Below are 20,769 nucleotides of genomic sequence, written 5' to 3' on the forward strand. Positions count from 1 at the left end.
TAAGGACTACATGTTTTATTTCATAAACTTATCTTCTAACACAACATACGTAACTAAACATCTGTTTCTGGTGACCAAGCACAGTGTTACCAATTTTCCATGCTATGTGCCAGTTTCATGGAAACTATTAATACAACTGACACACACAAGCCCCACAGAATAGTTAAAAGACAAGCACAGAACACAAAGCCAGGCTGCTTGAGCTTGAAATCTCCACTCTCCCTAACTCACTAGTTTTGACTTAAGGCAAGTTATTTCACCTCTGCAATAAATCACTTTCCTCCTCTGCAATATAATAACAGAACCTACCTCACAGAGTTATCATTAGGATTAAGTGACTGGCCCATAACAAGTGCTGCATTGCTTCTTGATACTTACAAAAGCCAATCAATATGCCAAGCACTGTACTAGAAAATGGAATGTAGACATAATGGTTGGTCAAAACATACTCAAGGTTATATTCAGTCTATAAGAGGATACAGATATTAACAAATTAATCACACAAAGTATGAATAAATATGGACTGCAAACTGATGGAAAGGATCAGTGTTTTAAAAACATTAATACTACTACACTCATCTAGTCTCATTTTTGGGGGATGACAGGAAAGTACTACAGGTTCAGGGATGTTCCCGTCTTCCAGGCTTCATAGTCCTCTTACTTCAATTAAGAAAGTCTTAAAGATAATTTAACAATTCAATCATTTGGACAGTATACCTGCTTTGTCAAGAAGAAACGGAAATCAAATTATTTTGACACAATTTCTAATTAACAAACACATTTAAGGGTGGAAGTTTTATTTCACTTTAATGGACATTAAAAGTGGTCTACTAAATTGAAAAACTAAGAAAAGTCATTAATTAGCATTTAAGTAAAATATGCTCTTCAGAGAAACTGTTCTTGAAAGAATTCTTCACAACTGAGAACTACGTAAAAACTTAAAAACCAAAAATAACAAGGCAACTGGGTGGCTCAGTCGGTTAAGCGTCTGACTTTGGCTCAGGACATGATCTCAGGGTTCCTGAGTTGGAGCCCCTCGTTGGGCTCTGTGCTGACAACTCGGAGCCTGGAGCCTGCTTCGGATTCTGTGTCTCCCTCTCTCTACCCCTCCTCCACTCGCACTCTGTATCTCTTTCAAAAATAAACATTAAAAAAAATTAAAGAAAAATAACTATGCAGAAGAAAAACACAGCAAGCTCAGTACTTTAGAGATAATACCACCTATATAGAGCCCCAGGCATCTACACCTACATTAAAAAAGGCAAATCATGCAACAACTCCATAAGTTGTAAAATACTTAAGCAGTAAGGAAACAGGTTAAAAAAAAAAATTCAACTTCCTATCTACCCAACAATGAAAATAAATGAAGGGAAACCCTATTAACAAAACCTAGAAACAGACTAAGCTTGCATTTCAGAACTGACGCCATAGAACTATGATAAAGGCAAAGAATAAAAATACCAAATATAAATGCCAGATCAAAATAACTTGCTACGTAATGAACCAAACTCTGTTTATGTTGACAACTTAAAAATACATGGCTGTTAAAAAGAAAGTTAGAGTACATACCCAAATGCCCTAAACGGATACCAGCACTCCTTAATGAGCTTTTAAAAATTTACTGTGGGTGTATGCACGTATGCCTTTTTGGGTTGTGGAATGGCTGACTTCTTTTTTAAAAAGCAATGGGTGAGAGCAATAACCCAGAGTCATCTTAAAATATTTGCAAGAACTCTTTAAGATTCTCTTCACCCTTAGATGGTTAAAGAATTGTCTAAAAAACCAAGTTATAAGAATTAAAATCTCCAGGAAAAAAAAAACAAAACTCTAGGATAAAATTATAATAAAACTGATCATTAATCTTTGCCAGTATACGGGTACAACAAGAAATTACATAGCTGACCTATATAAACATTTCTCTATGGTAAGAGGATTTCAACTTATATTTACAATGGTTTATAAATTACTGGCTAAAATGATCACAAAACAAACTAGGATAGGTTTTAAGAACTACCCTTTCAAGTGTTCCACTAAATAAAAGACGGTCAAAATCAATGTTCTACTTTAAGTAATAGCATTGTACCAAGACTAATTCTTAGTTTTGTACAAGTTCTATGGTCACGTAAGATTTTAATATAAGGGGAAGCTTAATACAGGGTATAAAGACTTATATAAATACTTTTTTTGCAATTCTTCTATAAATCTAAAATTATTTTCAAGAAGTTAAAAAAAATAAAAGCTCAACTCTTAGTAACTTACTATCTCTATACTAGCAAATGTGCTAAGTAAGAAAAATAGTACTATCCCCCATGTTGAGTTTAACTGTTAGTTACCAAGTGCATAATAAAGTTAGTTTTGACTGCTTTGCTACAGTAATTTTTTGAATGCTGAGAAAGATAAAGTATATTTCCAGAGAAACAAATAAACTCAATAAAATTTTTTGACAGATAAAGTAAAACATATTCTACTTAATTATAACTGTGTCCCTTTATGTATGAGTCTAAGATAAAAATATCATTTAGATTTTTATTTGGGTAACAAATCAGATGTTCATACGAATAAGAAAGGAAATAGAATGGTCACTAATGTAACCAGACTATATAAGCTACCTCTCTCTCTCTCTCTCACACACGCACACACACACACACACACACACAGTGTCAGTACTCTGTAACTAACTCTTGGGTGACTAATCCACTTGCTCAATTGCATGTAACATATTAAGATATCGTTTAGGGGAAAATAGCCTCAAGAAGAAAACATTAACAAAGGTATATTAATCATTATCTCAAGTCAAATCAAGTATCAACCTTTCCCTTTAATAAATAAGATTTCATGTCTTCAAATAAACCCAAGTTCCTAAATTATGAAAGATAATTTTAAAAAATGTAAATACAACCCCAAGTTGTATATGCTCTATTTTTGTCCCAACTGTACTGCCAAAAATTTCTGGCCATGGTATTTCATTAATACCATGTGTCATGAAAGCCTGGTTGCCAGATTTTTCGTCTTTATTTGTAACAGTGCTAAATCATTCAGTAATTACATAACCACCTTCAGCAGTTATTTGCCAAGGGTAGTGGAGTAAGATATCCTAACCCTCTATTAACCTATACTTCAAAAACGGTACTTTTGTAAATTTTTCTTTGTAAGAACAAAAGAAAAACACTCAAGGGGATTGGGAAATAATCATTTTAATCTACATAAGCATAATTCACACCCAAAATGCTTAAACTGTGCCAAAGTTCTGGCCTTCATAACATTTCTTAATTTTAGTTTTCTTGGTGAACTCTGCACTGCCTCAAAAAGTAAATTATCCTTTAATGGGTTCAATTGGCATAAACAATCTAAGTCTGTGATACCTGTATCTAATGAAGTATAATGTATAATCAACATCGTATCACCTAGAATTGTCAAGCTGTTTATGAAAGCCTAAAAAAACTCCAAAAGAATTAAGCTACTTTAGTTAACATGTAATAGGTATTTCTCATAAAGCAAAGCTTAAATATTTAGTTTTTTGATACTCTAATGTATTTCCATAAGCCTTTAAGTCTACAGTTTTATAGATACAGTTTTCCATCAGAGGTGGAAAATTATAGATATATTTCTCTTTACATGTAACTAATTATTTTAAGAGGGTGTAGGCTACAAATCAAGTACAATTTAGTCATAACACCATACAAAGACCTTATAAAAAAATCAGAAAAGAGATGGTTAACATTATTGCTTGGTCTTAACAGCAAATTTTAACCAGATACCTCTCTACTCTTATTTATAATGTTTCTGATACATTTATATCATAGCGCTTGGCAAGTAATAAAGGTACTGATATGATGTTTTAATTAGTTGCAAACAAATTCCAATTTGTTAATCAATGTATATATGTCCTCTTTAACTAGTAAAACTACACTACCTCAGAATTAATCCTTCTAAAGCTAGTAACCTTCCCGAGAAGGCAATGCAGAGCTTCATGTCTTCCTTAAAGATTTTCAAGTATTATAGGAACACAAACTCATGGAAAAAACTAATTAAAAATCGGATATTCCACCTTCGCTTTACTAATTATGGGATAATAGGAACAGATGTGAACCAAACAAATGTTCCTTTACACTTGTCTGCTAAACATAATATCATACCAAGAAATACTGAAACTGCTGTTTTCTAGCTTTTCAAGTACAGGACACAACTACAGTTCTATCAAGTGAGGAGAAACGAATAATCAACCTTAGGTAACTAAAAAAGATGGGAGGCACAAAATGATAACCTGACTTTGGCTTTTAAGAACCTACCGTTGACCCTGAAATGCCAGACTCAACAACAATGACGACAACGACAGCAACAACAAAGATTACAGCAGCAAGCCAACATTTTACCACATACTAAGAATTCTGAAATAGGCAATCATTTTTTCCCCCGTGAACTCATTCTGTTGAATCTTCTTTTTGTTCTTCCTGCTTTTTGGTTGCAGGCAGTTCAAGGCTTGCCCACTGCATAGGCTCAGCTTTTCTCATGGTGATCTCAATCTTTGTTGCAGTCATAGTTACATAACTTCGTGTTACATCAATCACCTGCAACAGAGCAGAGACAGCTATGGTAAGCCTGGATGCTTTGTTTTGTTCTTTTTTATTTTTTTTAAATTTACATCCAAGTTAGTTAGCATATAGTGCAACAATGATTTCAGGAGTAGATTCCTTAGTGCCCCTTACCCATTTAGCCCATCCTCCCCTCCCCCGCAACCCCTCCAGTAACTGTTTGTTCTCCCGTATTTAAGACTCTCCTATGTTTTGTCCCCTTCCTTGCTTTTATATTATTTTTGCTTCCCTTATGTTCATCTGTTTTGTATCTTAAAGTCCTCATATGAGTGAAGTCATATGATGTTTGTCTTTCTCTAATTTCGCTTAGCATAATACCTTTTAGTTCCATACACGTAGCTGCAAATGGCAAGATTTCATTCCTTTTGATTGCCCAGTAATACTCCATTGTATATATATGTATATATACCATATCTTCTTTACCGGATGTGTTCTTTTTAAGTCTTAGAGGAAAGCAGTGGTCCTGTCTATGTTAACAATCAAAACTCCAAGCTTCTAAGGGCATTTATATACTTAGATCTAAACTTTTTAGTAAGAATGAATGGTAAGTTATACACCTACTTTACACCAACGATTTCCAAAGTACTGCCTTTTTACTGCACCAATGGGTATTTTAAAGTATTAAAAAAAAAAAATCTGGATTCATTAATACTTACACCCCATAATTTCACATTTTGATGAAATTCTTTCTCTCCTTCAAATACAATATGCACATTTAACTGAAAAATAATAAAGTTAAATAACTGATCAAATCCAAGTTGAAGGAATAGGATTTAAAGCAATGATTATAAAAGTAACATACTGATATAAATCACTTAAAAAAATTTTTTTTAATGTTTATTTATTATTGAAGATAGAGACAGAGCATGAACATGGAAGGGGCAGAGAGAGGGGGGAGACACAGAATCTGAAGCAGGCTCCAGGGTCTGAGCTGTTAGCATGGAGCCTGACATGGGGATCAAACTCACAAACCGCAAGATCATGACCTGAGCCGAAGTCGGATGCTTAACCGACTGAGCCACCCAGGTGCCCCTTGATATAAATCAGTTAAGGTATTTAAGAAACTGCCAATATTGTTATTTTTTTCTTTAATTTGAGGAAACCATTCACAGAAAAGAAAAATTAACTTAAAGTTTCATATTAAAAACTAGGTACTATATTATTTGATAAATCTTGAAGTACTACAGTACTTTCAGAATGTTTCAGAACTAATTACGCAGAAATTTTCATTTAAAATAGTTTCTGACAGTAATTTCAAACTATTTCTTCAAATGGAAAAGATTTAAAAAGTTTTAAAATCAACAATATATATATAATGGATTTGATAATACATGAAAATAAAGAGTAATATATGAGACAATTTTTACTCAAAATTATTTCGTATACTTACCAATGTACTATTTGCTACTACTTGGCTAAGTTCTGGGAGTGAATTTTTAGCATATACTGAAATGGTGACTTCACCTCCAGTCTGATGCCAGTCATGTCTACATGGAACGACTTTTTTCCCCTGTAATATTAGAAAAACCTTATGAATTTATTATGTGCCATATGACCTCTAAAAATGAGTAATCTGACCAAACAACTGAGAAAAAATAACTATGTGCAACTGAGCCCTTAGTGTTTTTAAGGGCAAGCAACTTCTAAAGTTCTCACCCAAAAGCTTAAACAATAAAATCTATCACAATACAAAGAATCTTTATAGTTTTACGGCTGGAGAACATGCTTATTCTTCCTTTTTTTTTTTTCTTTTGGAACCATAGCATTAACATACATTGAAAAAGACAACTTAAGAATTCCTACTAAACTTTATCCAAGTTTAACATTTCTGAAATCCACTAAGCAGTCATAAAAACGTTCTCCAAAGACTAAAATAAACCATTTGCTTAATGAAATAATCCAGACATCTTAACCTCATGCATAAAAGCCTTTCATTTATTTTCTATAAATTGGAATCTGACTACAAATTGAAATTTCCAATTTCTACAAGTGGAACTAACTGACTACTTACAACTATCTGCTACTTGTTTCAAATAATTATTTTCCTCCCATAATAACATGCAGAAAAAAGTGGGGATTTGTGAAAGTAATGTTTTGGTTATTATTATGGAAGTAACTATTACCTACCCGTAGAACACTGTGCTTTATCAATGACTATTTTAAAAAGAGGCAAATTGTAATTTGTTTTATAAATGAGAGCAGCATAGCCACATAATGCAGGAAACCGTGAGACAGTACTGTTGAAAAAGTAGTATTTATGTTTTGGTACAATTATGCTAACTGAATTTAAAGTACTTACAGCACTTACATTTTGTGCCCTAAGCTACAGCTTATACCAACTTAATACTTGATAACTGTGTGCATGAAAAAATAACAAAAACATTATTTTATCAAGGGTTATATTATGAAAACTTCTACGTATAACAGAAAACATTCTATGTTTTCAAGCTAAAACTTTTAAAATTTAGGTCCTTGGGGAAAGTACAGAGAGACTTTACTTAAGTCTTTCTGCTAATAAAATAACCCTGGAAGTTTTGTGGCAGACGAATCATTATAACCTGAAGGATACATTTACACTTCCAAAGCATATGTTATTAAAAATCAGAAACTACAAAAAAAAAAAAAAAAAAATCAGAAACTACAGAATATTCAAATGGAGAATGAATAAATCCCTAAAACATTCTGAAAATTTACAATTTTTTTGTAAGTTAAAGGACACATATAATGAAAAGGCTGATTGTGTTAGTGGGGTTGTTAGTGCCAATACAACATATAAAACTAATTTAATACATTATAAAATACATTACAGCAGCCAACACATACTTACTGAGCAATAAATTGTTTGCTTGCTTATAATTTAATGGGATTTAGACACTTAATTTGCACAACCTAAATCTTTTAATAAAGCTATCTAGGGAAGTAGGAACTAATGCTTTTTTTGTTGTTGTGATAAATTACCTTGTGGCAAGCAGACGCATTCAAGACAATTCCAACAAGTTTGCCATCCTCCTCTTTGGCCACTAGATGGAGTGTTTTTGCATTGTAAATAGCTGAATGAAGTTTAAAGTGGCCAAAAGGGAATCAGAAGTCTAAGTGATCAGTAACTCAAATGAACTCAAAAGTGATTTTTGAAAAGCAAAAAGTGGGAGCAGGCTATGGAATTACAGAAACACATTCTTCAATTTTGGCAGGCTTTAAAATTTCACAAAAACTGGCACGCTTGTGTCATTGTACATAATGGCTACTTTGATCAAAGGGCGGTGCTCTGGGCTCTTGACTCAGATTAACTTTAATTTTCAGGAATATGAAATCTTTACTGTATGAGACAGAAAAACTTTCTTTTACATCTGAAGACAGAATAATTTTTAATCTTTTTAAAATGACTCAGATGAATGCACCCCAATGTGTTATTTTGAAAAGGCTACTTACAGCATCCTTCTTAGTCCACACGTGTTTCCCTGTTGTACAGCCCTCCTGGGCTAAGAATGTATTGAAATCTGAAGTTTTTCTTCTACAACAGCTCCAGTATTTCATCCTTTAAATTACCATAGAAAAACTTCAGAAATAAAATCTTACAGCTACTTAAATCTAGAAGTAGTACAGTGACTGTGTGAATTTAAAAGATAAGTAAATGTGCAAGTTTAGTATTCTAACAAAGTGTTTAAGGTACTAAACAGTTAAAACTATCAGGAGACTAATCATTTTAAAACCAGAATGCCATTTATTGTAGCAATTTTGGAGCTCCTGACTAAAGATGCTTAAAACCACCAGAAAATTCCAAACCTGCTTTTCACTAATTGTTCACATTCCAGTTTCCTCATGGAGCTACCAAAAAGTGGTATAACCAAAGATTTTAAATCCCATTTTAATAAACCAGGAAAGTGAAAATATGCAAACAAACTAAAAACTAACATTTACACAACCTGTGATGGTCAGTCCTAAAGTAGGTTATACCCACTATTATTTACTTGAGACTAGAAAGATAAAAATTACAGTAAAGCTTTGGGTTTGAGTCTTGCAGAATATGGAAAAAGAGTGGAAGACTTTAACACAGTACTGCATGTCTATAAACTTCAGCATAATACAGAAGGGGAGCTAGATCTCAATTGAGGGCTATGGAAAGGGTGAGGTTTCTTGGATGCCACAATGCCGGTGTCTTTGTGGCACAGAGCCAAAATTCTCAGAGTCCTATAGTGCACAGAACAGTTCTTCAAACTAAACACTATTCAGCCCAAATAGAGTATCCCACTGAAAAGTAAGGAAATAAGGAATAACATGATGTTTGGATCACAATGGCCACTTACTGTAGTATTGTTTCAGTTTTCTTATGTGTAAAAAGACAAAATCCACATTCTAGGTGACTCTAAAGATGTTGACAATGTAAATAAAAAACCTGATAATGCTGCACGGCAAATAATGCTTACAGGCATATTAACTTTTCTAACCTCTACCATAAAGTTTTAATTAGTCATGTATTATTAAGTTACCCTTCATGAAAAATAGGTACTCCAGAATGATATACACAGACTTCATCTAGACTCTGCAGACCTTGATATGTCTAAAAGAGAAAAAAGAAGAAGAAATTAGCTTCGTATCTCAACGTTATGTTTCATCAACATTTGTAGTACTGGTGACCTCTAAGAACTATGAAAATGCTCAAGAAATAACAATTACCTAGAACATTCATAAATTCACCCCAGGCCATTCCGATAAGGAATGGAAAATAATTCCTTTTTGGCTATAGTTAAGTTTTAGTTCCCTGTGAAAAAGGCAAATAAAAAGTAGGCAATGGGATACATTAAGATGCTCTCAGACTTTCAGGTATGAGGTCACATTCAAGCATATTCAGGTATTTAAGTTTATAGAACAATACTGAAACCAAGGAATTAGTATTCCCAACAGAAATATAGTTAAGGCATGATTTAGGTGTATAGGAAACTCTGTGTGGACATTACAACTTAATAAGCAATTCTGGAAGGTCTAGGAGTTTTGCTGATTTCTTATCCCTAGGAAGGGTAAAATGAGCTGCAGACCTATAAATATATCCAGGGTTTGTCTGGAAGATCCGGGCCCCACTGCTGCTGTAGGTGAAGGCCCTACAGATGAATTCACAAAAAGTTATGTTAATAAAACACAGATGCAGCCAGTAGTATATTTTCTACGTTGGTATTTATAGCAACTACCTACAAGTACAGAAAATAAAATTCTGTATATTTACTTATTGTAAATCCAAAGTACTGGGTTGACAAAATGCACATCTCCTAAAGATATTCCATAAGCACATAAAACAGTATGTTAGATTCTGAACTTAACCACTATTGCCCCCTTCATTTCCTCCCCGCTACTCCCAACTCCTACTCTTCTCCCCACCTTATTTCATGGCACCATATCGATTCAGTCTCCCAAAGCAGCAAAAAAAAAAAAAAAAAAAAAAACCCTCTCCTTCCATCCATGTTTTCTATCACAAAATCCTATCAATTTAGCTTGAAAATACCTATCAGTTTAATTTGCTAACCTTCCTCATGATCACTACCAGATCTTAGACAATGAGACTACACTAACAGGTTCTAATTCATTTACTATCTAATTAAAACATGAATCACTCTCTTATCTGCAGTCATCTACCTCATACCTTGCACAGTTATCAGTTCCAGGTGGTTTGTACATTTAAATGCGCCTCTACATATGAGGAAATATTCACGGCTTTAAAGTAAGTAGATTTCTTAAAAACAACGCAAAAAGTGCTAGTCAAAAATAATGGACAAATTGCATTTCATTAAAATTAAAAAGGGGCGCCTGGGTGGCGCAGTCGGTTAAGCGTCCGACTTCGGCCAGGTCACGATCTCGCGGTCCGTGAGTTCGAGCCCCGCGTCAGGCTCTGAGCTGATGGCCCAGAGCCTGGAGCCTGTTTCCGATTCTGTGTCTCCCTCTCTCTCTGCCCCTCCCCCGTTCATGCTCTGTCTCTCTCTGTCCCAAAAATAAATAAACGTTGAAAAAAAAAATTTAAAAAAAAAAATTAAAAAGATTTTTTATCAAAAGCCATTATTAAGATCATGAAAATGTATAGTGTCCCTCTCCAACAAAGTACTTCTGAATGAAAAATAAAAAAGAATTCCTAACATCAGTAAGACGAAGGCCAACTAACAGAAAGAAAAACAGGTATAAGATTTCAGACATTTCACAAAACAGGATATCCAAGTGACCAATTAACAAACAAAAAGGAACTCAACGTCATTAGTCATTATCGGGAAAGTGCAAATTAAAATCACAATGGGAACACTACACACTAACCAGAATGGCTAAAATACAAGACTGATACTACAAAGCATTCCTAAGATGTAGAACAAATGCAATCAGCTTCATATACTGCGGCAGGTGTGGAAATACAACTATCCTGGAAAACTATGAGGAATATCTGTCAAAACTGAACATATACGTACCCTATGATCAGGGAATTCCTTTTCTAGTCATATACCTAATAGAAATATACACACGTGTTCCAAAGTCAGGCACAAAAATGTTCATAGTAGCATTAGTCAAAAAATGTAAAGGACAAAAGAAAGGGTAAGCTGAATGGCACATTCACACGACAGCGTATTTTAAAACAATGAAAATGAACAAACCACAACTATATGCCAACAAAGAGAAGTCTAACATACATTTCATGAAGCAAAGGAAGACAGGCACAAGAGCACCTCGTCTGTAATTCTATTCACATTAGGCTCAAAAATAGGCAAAACTATACTGATAGAAAAATGTGGTTACTTTTGGGAGAAAATAATAGCTGGGAAAAGATCTACTAAGGGGCTTGGTTTGTGAAAATCCCTCAAGCTATGAACTTACTTTTTAATGTTATTTTTTCAGTGAAAAAGATCGCAAGTTTCTTTAATGGCCTCTGTAACCTACAGTAAGATCTCACTTGCGGGCATGGTAAAACTGTAAATGCCCTTAAAGTTCTGGCCTCTCTGTCTCTTTTAACCTCAACACACCAGCAAATTTTGTACCATGATTATTAACTGTTTATTGTTTCCTGAAACTGCTATCACCTCTGCTTGAGACACACTTTCCCTTTTGTCCATTTACAGGACTGGCACTCATTCTTCAAAATTCAACTGAGATGTTTTCTCTCTCATCTTACTGCAGTTATCCTACCACTTCCACTGTCTCTCCCCCACCCCAGTACTCACTCTTTTTTATCTACTACTTCTACCCTACATGTATGTCAATACATTTCCATTTCTATCCCTAAATAAGCAAGGTGATCTCCAACTTAACATGAGGGAAAATTACAAACCTGCTCCCCTAATCATGTTTTCTCCTTCTTGGTTAATGGTGTCACCAGTCACCTAGCTGCTGGAGCTCGGGGTCCCCCTCACTTAAAGTTCATTAGCAATTCCTGCTAATACTTTGAAATAGTATTCATTCTGCGTGATTTGTCATGAGCCAGGCAGGCACTGTTCTAAGCATTCAAGATACAGCAAAGAACAACAACAAAATTCTTTTCTCATAAACCTTACATGAGAGGAGAAGGGAAGGGAAAGTCAGCTGGGATAGATCAGAAGTAAAATACATATGCAAAAAAAGTAGCATGTTATAAGGTCATTAGTGCCCTGGAGACAAAAGGGCAGTGAGAGTGGAGATGCTGGAGGGCACATAATTTTACATAGAGGGGTGGGGAAAATTCTCACTGGGATGTTTGAGTACATCCCACATTTAACTACTTCTAAAAAATACTCTCCACTCCCACTGCCTGGTCTTCTATAAATGCATCCTGGCTGGTTTTCCTTCTGCCAATTCCCCTATTACGCCAATATATTTGCCACGTATCAGCCAAAGAGATCTTTTTAAAATTCCTCCTTAAAATAGACAATGGCTTCCCAGTATGCTTAAAAAGAAAAGAAGAAGAAAAAAGCCCAAACCCATCATTATGCCCTAAAAAAACTGCTATAATCTTGCCTACCTCGCTTACTCCTACTTTTCACACCACTGACCAAGTCCCACTGACCTTTCTCATAATTCCTTGAATAGCCAAGCTTTAAAAGCTCTACATATACTGCTCCCATATCAATTTCAAGGTTTATATAACTCACCTGCTACATTATTTAGATTTCTGATTTAGGGTCACTTCCAAAAGGATTTTCCTAATAGCCTTATTTAATACCTTTACTTGCCTTGTCCACTGTATTTTCTTCATGTCTATCTAAATTCGTATTTAATTACCTACATGTTACCCTTCTCCCTAAATTACAGTATAACCTCCACAACAGGAGAAATTTTTGCTTCACTTAATACTGTATTTCTAGCCCTTAAAACAATGTCTGGCACACATTTACTGTGCTCAGTAAATGCTGACTGCATCAGAATGACTTATTCCCATGAGTCTATCAGATATGGTGTTTGTCAGAGACAGAGTCTCTTATCCATGTTCACAGCCCTAGCCCAAGCACACTGACCAACACATAACAGGCACCCAAAAGTTTGTTCAATCAGTAAACTGCACTCTCTTCTTTGAAAATTAAAATTTTTCTTTCATGACCCAACACAAATTTTACAATATATACCTTTGAACACCCTCCATTTTTACATGAGGTCCCAATCTTAATCTCATCACTGTCCTCTTCTAAAACAAAGAAAAGAAAATCAAATTAGAAACATTAAGATAGATACTTTGGCGTTATTCTTAAGTAACCTCTTTCATAAAATAAGTATTTGAAAAAATAATCTAAATTTAAAAAACACTTATTTTAAGACAATTTTAAGTTATTTTCTAGGTGACCTTTCAGGTAATTATATTTAAAAAACTAAGAAGAAATCAACTATTGTGATTACGTTTTGCCTATGTCCCCAAATAATACAGGACACGCTTCTATCCTATACTGCAATACATCCAGCATCTTGACCTTGTGAAAGGGAAAACATGAAAAAGGTACTACTTTCCCCCATGGTATGGAGTGTAGGTCAGAAAAAATTGAATATATTTTATATAATGCCCAATGAAACATGTACAATTATAAAATAAATTTAACTGTTAAAAAAGTGATGAATCATGGAAGAAACAAATTTTTAATTAAATTTTTCATTTTAATACAGACATTATGGAATAAACCAATTCATTCTGATGTATTACTGGTATTTAGAAAGCAAAATAAATTCTTTACTACAATATGTTACCTTTCTTTCATATTTATATTCAGTGAACTACACTGTCTCTTTTATCTTCTAGATAACTGGTTAATTGTACAGAAAAAAAAATTATAAAATAAAATCTTACCTTTTTTATTTTCTTCATTCCCTGATGACAGTTTAAGTTTATCAAGTGCTTGTTTTAGGGAGGCAGATATTTTTAATTCCAAGTTTGTCATTGGTTCATCTGGGCTGGAGAATTTTTAAACTTTATTACCATTAGTGATGTACCAAAACATTATTTTTTGTTTTGTTTTTTTTTTTACTAAAAATAAATACACTAAGAGCCTATTTATAAAAAGAAGCCAAATGCCTCATGAATCAGGGTTTTCACATTAAATACTATTTTACAAATAACTGCCATAGTGTACCTACACTTCTAAATTTTAAAAGGAAAGTTGATATTAAAATATCAAGTCTCAGGGGCGCCTGGGTGGCGCAGTCGGTTAAGCGTCCGACTTCAGCCAGGTCACGATCTCGCGGTCCGTGAGTTCGAGCCCCGCGTCAGGCTCTGGGCTGATGGCTCAGAGCCTGGAGCCTGTTTCCGATTCTGTGTCTCCCTCTCTCTCTGCCCCTCCCCCGTTCATGCTCTGTCTCTCTCTGTCCCAAAAATAAATAAAAAACGTTGAAAAAAAATTAAAAAAAAAAAAAATATCAAGTCTCAAATAATCATGCTATTGCCAACACAGTAAATTATTAATCAGTATCCATAATGGGAAGGAAATAAAGACTAGGATTCCAAGTTTGCCAAGACGGGATCATGAAGTACTTTTACATTCCACACCTAAGCAAAATGTTAGGCATAAGCCTAACAGGCAATAAATATGTATTAAGTGAATCCATATTCCTACCAGTGGAGATAATTCACTTAGTGTGGACACTGGTATATACATCTATATGTTCATATATAATTCTATCACAAGACAATTCTAGTAGGATTAAAAATCAATACAGTGCCCCTTCATAACGATTAAGTGTTGTATGTACAATTTAAGGCCATTCAATAAGTATTAAGAATATTTACAAAAACAACAAAAATAGAAATGCTAGGTTATGCATTCCACATCCTTATTGAAAACAACTATTATAAGTAAGATGTAGAAGTATTACCAAAGTATGTAAAATCCTGTATTCTCATAATTTCTACAATATCACCAGATGAATTTAGGACAAAATACTTAATTTCTCTTTTTTTTTTTTTTTTTTTTTTTTAAATTTTTTTTTTTTCAACGTTTATTTATTTTTGGGACAGAGAGAGACAGAGCATGAACGGGGGAGGGGCAGAGAGAGAGGGAGACACAGAATCGGAAACAGGCTCCAGGCTCCGAGCCATCAGCCCAGAGCCCGACGCGGGGCTCGAACTCACGGACCGCGAGATCGTGACCTGGCTGAAGTCGGACGCTTAACCGACTGCGCCACCCAGGCGCCCCAATACTTAATTTCTCTTAAGTAAATTAGTAGTCCATTATTTAAAGAAAATATTAACTCATACTGTCAATTACAGCAGACACTACTGTGATACTTAAGAATGAGTCATGCCAAAATTGTCTTTTTCTCATAATTTTTTTAACTGGCAAATCAGTCAGCCAGGCATTTGATAAACTCTCTCATGATTATGAATAAGGTGAAGATGGAATAATAATAATTCTAAGTAGTTTGGTTAAATGAATAATTGTCACAAAGTCTCTCAGTCTTCTTATCTTGGTCCAATATTATTCAATATGCTATAAATTTCTAAATAAATTTACCTAAATTAAATGTAAGATCAGGAAAAAAAAATTATGAAAAACATTAAATCCATGGTGTGAATAAAAATATCAACTGGAGCCATATTTGAGGCCACAGAATCATCTGTTTTTTGAGTCTCATATTTTGGTTCTAAAACAACACTCAAGTGCAACATTAAGAAGGCCTGCTGTAACAGCGTTAGCCAACACACGTGTATGAGCGTGTACAACAGAGTTTAGCTGATGAGGTGACTACGAAGGACTTGTGTAATCTACTGCAAAATGAGCAAGAAGTATTTTAAAAGTAGTTTAACACATCTGCATCTAAATCAAATAAATAAAAAGTTTGTAAGTAATAACATTATCAGTTTTGAGGCATCTGAAAATAGGAGTGACTAGGCTTGCTCTAAGCGACAAAGCATGTACAAATTAAAGAGACAGGATTTGGCTCAATATTAAGAAAGAATACACACTTAGTAACAAAATGGAATGCTTTACAATAATAAAAGTAAATTCCTCTTCACTAGAATTATTTGAAAGGAATCTAAATATCCTTCTGTGAAGAATGTCCTAGATGCTCTTCAAGAAAACAGCACAAGAATGGATAGGAAGGCCTCTAGGTTCTTTTTCAACCCAAACCGATTCCCAGACAACAATTTCTTTATACTACAATTTGTTCTTTATACTTTTATGTATCTTTTATGCTACAAATTGTTCTTTATACAACAATTTCTCCATACTACAGTGAAAAAGCCATGTTAAGTCACAAGAAAGATGTGTGGCTCTTCTGCTCTGGACAAAATTATGACGACACAGTGAACACATACGCGATGGAAATTTACTGTGTACATGTCAAGGTAAAGGGGAAAAAAAATGAAAAGTATACTTAAGGGAACATCAAAGTGATCTACACAAGAGCTATAAATGATATTATATAAAATCATAAAATACCAGGATCAAATGCTATTATTTAATTGTGACAAAAATTACAACTGTATAAAGTTTACCTTGGCCTTTTTATTGCTTCTACTGGTTTAGGGGCTTGAATGATGTGCTCCTGAAACTTAGGCTTCAATTCAGAAAGTTCTTTCTTCTCAGTAGTCTTGACTTCAGGTTTGACTGGCTCAGGTGGTTTCTCACTATTATGCCTACCTTTTGTACAGCCCTGTTAGTGACAGATGAGAGTTAGCTTATCATGGGTTTCAGATGCCCTGACAAATTAGTTTTCAATTCTTTACTAATAAAATCTCTTGTATGCTTTCTCCACTTTCATTACACAGACTTATTTTAAGAAACTAAAACTAGAACTCCAAATTTGCAATTATTACATCTGAATGCATTTTTTATTAACTTGTTTTATTTTTTTATTTTATTTTTTAATTGTTTTATTTTTTATTATTTTTTTTAATTTACATCCAAGTAAGTTAGCATAAAGTGCAACAATGATTTCAGGAGTAGATTCCTTAGTGCCCCTTATCCATTTAGCCCATCCCCCCTCTCACTACCCCTCCCGTAACCCTCAGTTTGTTCTCCATATTTAGGACTCTCTTCTCTTTTGTTCCCCTCCCTGTTTTTATATTATTTTTGTTTCCCTTCCCATATGTTCATCTGTTTCATCTCTTAAAGTCCTCATGAGTGAAATCATATGATTTTTGTCTTTCTCTAATTTCACTTAGCATAATACCCTCCAGTTCCATCCATGTAGTTGCAAATGGCAAGATTTCATTCTCTTTGACTGCTGAGTAATACTCCATTGTATGTATATACCACATCATCTTTATCCATTCATCTGTCGATGGACATTTGGGCTCTTTCCATACTTTGGCCATTGATGATAGTGCTGCTATAAACATGGGGGTGCATATGTCCCTTTGAAACAGCACACCTGTATCCCTTGGATAAATGCCTAGTAGTGCAATTGCTGGGTCGTAGGGTAGTTCTATTTTTAATTTTTTGAGGAACCTCCATACTGTTTTCCAGAGTGGCTGCACCAGCTTGCATTCCCACCAACAATGCGAAAGCAATCCTCTTTCTCCACATCCTCACCAACATCTATTGTTGCCTGAGTTATTAATGTACATCTGAAAGCATTTTAAAAGAAGCCTTTGAATTATACTTCATGATTATCTATTTATAGTATATCCATAGCATAAACTTGTTTTTCTACTTACTACCCATGCGACCTTGAGCAAGTTAATCTTTTTAAACCTCAGTTTCCTCACTAGTAAAATGGAGATCATGGCACTTAAGATATTTTTTGAGAGGATTAAGTAAAACAATAAAGTATTTGTCAAATCTGGCATGTGGTAAATTGTCAACAAATGCTAGTGACCTTTTTCACATTCCATGGAGTCATACATGCATTGTAACATCCTTAAAAATCATACAGAACTTTAGGGGCGCCTGGGTGGCACAGTCGGTTAAGCGTCCGACTTCAGCCAGGTCACGATCTCGCGGTCCGTGAGTTCGAGCCCCGTGTCAGGCTCTGGGCTGATGGCTCAGAGCCTGGAGCCTGTTTCCGATTCTGTGTCTCCCTCTCTCTCTGCCCCTCCCCCGTTCATGCTCTGTCTCTCTCTGTCCCAAAAATAAATAAACGTTGAAAAAAAAAAAAAATTAAAAAAAAAAAAAAATCATACAGAACTTCAATGGCATGTCATTTCATTAACAGCTTCTGTTTTCTTTCTTAAGGGCATACAAAATAAATGGCACATCTTGGTGCATGTTAGATTTGATAATAATATATTGTTCCTCACTAAAAATGCCTTAAATTGTTACCTACCACTTCTTTATTAACGTACTTTAAAGACCACTAACACCAAGGACAAACCTAAATTGACATGTGGGTAATTAGTATCTTGAAACTTTTATTTCTGAAACAGACGAATTCCTTATTTTAAAGGCTATCAAGGGAGGTGAGTTCCACTTTAAAAGAAAGATTCTATCTGCAAGTTAACAGACTACTTAATAGGTGTCCAAAAATCAGACTCCTCAAATGTGGAGCTTCACATTGTATGTACGTTCTCAGGAGATAATCTAGGAAAAAAGTGAATACTTACTGCAATGCTTAAAAAATCAGAAAAATCAGTTGTTCTTCTCTTACAGCAAGACCAACCCTATGAAACATGAGAAAAAAACTTAAAATTGAATTTGCACAGAACCACAACCCACTAAAAGGGTCTACTTGCACTTATCTCCTTGAATCTCACAGTGACTGGCACATAGATAGATTTCACAGTTATAAAGTGTTATAAATGATTTATCTAATCAAGTGAAATGATTTTTAGTCTTTGATTAAAAAAAAAACCCTAATTAACCAATGTTAGAGGTGATTTGTGTTTTGAATGATCACAAAAGGAAACACCTTAAAATAGGGAAACAAAAACTGCTTCTGGTTTCAAGACTAGTAACTGAATTTTAGAACAGAAACACTTTATAATTTCTAAAAACATCATATATTTTAAAGGATCTGGAGAGTAAGTGAGGTGCTTTACTTCAAAAATCTGGTAAGTTAGATAGAGATGATTATCACAATTCAGCTTCTAAAGAACTCACTAGCTGTTTCCCAACAATAATCAGTCTATTTTCAGAACACCATAGATTGATTAGCATAGCAGCCTAAGAATTGTTAGGTCTTTGAAGGTTAAATGATCTTTTCAGTGACAAGCATAAATACACAGAAATTCTAATGCCGTGTGCGATTTCTAAACAAAATACTAAGTGGCTTACCAAAAAATGGCTTTAAGCTGTCATCCGTAATTCCAAAGTAGTACAGAGAATAAGAAAATAAAAATGCAGCAGTTTCAAAATGTGGGATGTTTCAAATTATACTAAGGGGTAGGATTTGCACATACCCATTTGGGCCTCACTGCTTTTCTCAAGATAATGTATGAAGAATTTGGTAGTGATTTTTTCCACACTATGCACTTACAAGATTTTTTTTTTTTTAAGTTTATTTATTTGAGAGAAAGAGAGTGAGCACACATGTGCGAGCAGAGGAGGGGCAGAGGAGGAGACAGACAGACACAGAATATCCCAAGTAGCTTCTGTGCTGCAGGCTCTGAACGCATGGGCCTCGATCCCACAAACAGATCTTGACCAGAGCCAAAATCAAGGGATGGACGCTTAACTGACTGAGCCACCCAGGCACCCCCAAAATTATTTTAAAGAAAATGTTAAATATGCTATAATTCAAATTTTCCTTTATTCTGAAATTATCTTTTACTCTGAATTGAAATATAGATGAAAACCTACTATAATGCTGAAATATAGAATTTAATTACTATTGATAATACAGTCTTCAGAAAAGTCATTCTACACGAGAAAAAGCTTTATTGTCTTGCACAAACACTTACAGCAGATATTCTGGGGAGACCAGGATACATACATGAAATAGACAAGCTGTTCCCAAATATCAATCTTGGATCTATCACAGTCCCCAGTAAAAAAAAAAATGGATAAATTTAAGTATGTAAGTATAAGGTTGTTTCTTAAGAGAAATTGTCTCTTTTCTTTGTCTATGCCACTTCTAATTTGAATATTAAAATGTTCTTTCTAACTTCTTATTTGCCAATAAACCAGCAACAATAGACATTATACTGGTTTATGTATTTGTGCTGTGAAATCCAATAGTCTTTGGATTTCAGGTCTTCAAGAAATGTTTATAGAGCTCTTATGAACAGTAGGATTGAGGAGGAGAGAAACAAAATTACTTCAAAGTGAGATCATTAAGATTAATTCAACAGGGAGATTAACAGCTGGGTAGTAAAAAAAAAAAAAGAACAGCAAAGTTGAGAGGCTATTTCTGGAATAAGAGTTCACTTTAAAAACTGGTTTGCAGGAGCAAATGACACACATAAATGGAAATATTTTGTAGAAGCCATTGGCACAAAGATGACATTTAAGGACACAAACGAATGAACTAAATGAGAAAAAATAGGAAGCCCAAAACAGAAGTGAAGTAGGTCTATGGTTAGGAGATAGAAAAATATAGCAGAAGAAAGAGAAAAACATACACTAAGTAACACAGAATAAACGGCAGTCCAGTAAACATAAAATACCCCCACTCGTCTGCAAAAGTATTTCCACAGAAGCACAGTTTCCATCCCCAAAGAGTTTTCAAAGAGGCCAAAAAGACGTAAGAAGGAAGACTCAGGTCTCAACTTGCCCTATTCTGTTTTCCTCTCTTAGAACTAACCAGAGTGACATAAACTTGCTACATGTTTATTTACACTCGGCTATCTAACAGTTAAATACCAAAAGTGTCGACC

General features: G+C 34.4%; 1 protein-coding gene across 1 annotated transcript in view; it reads right to left on the reverse strand.

Moving 5' to 3' along the window:
- The window catches only part of CHORDC1 (cysteine and histidine rich domain containing 1), a 25,683-nt gene continuing 4,914 nt past the window's right edge, over positions 1-20,769 (reverse strand). Inside the window, exons 3-11 of the mRNA XM_025929152.2 lie at positions 18,559-18,615; positions 16,510-16,667; positions 13,864-13,967; positions 13,154-13,212; positions 9,080-9,150; positions 8,022-8,127; positions 5,983-6,102; positions 5,249-5,311; positions 1-4,568 (exon numbers count right to left, since the gene is read on the reverse strand). Coding sequence (XP_025784937.1) covers positions 4,422-4,568; positions 5,249-5,311; positions 5,983-6,102; positions 8,022-8,127; positions 9,080-9,150; positions 13,154-13,212; positions 13,864-13,967; positions 16,510-16,667; positions 18,559-18,615 — 885 coding nt within the window. The 3' untranslated portion in view covers positions 1-4,421. The remainder of the gene's footprint in view (positions 4,569-5,248; positions 5,312-5,982; positions 6,103-8,021; positions 8,128-9,079; positions 9,151-13,153; positions 13,213-13,863; positions 13,968-16,509; positions 16,668-18,558; positions 18,616-20,769) is intronic.

This window comes from Puma concolor, chromosome D1, assembly GCF_028749965.1.
Source record: "Puma concolor isolate L17-30 chromosome D1, mPumCon1.1.hap2, whole genome shotgun sequence".
Classification (NCBI taxonomy): Eukaryota; Metazoa; Chordata; class Mammalia; order Carnivora; family Felidae; genus Puma; species Puma concolor.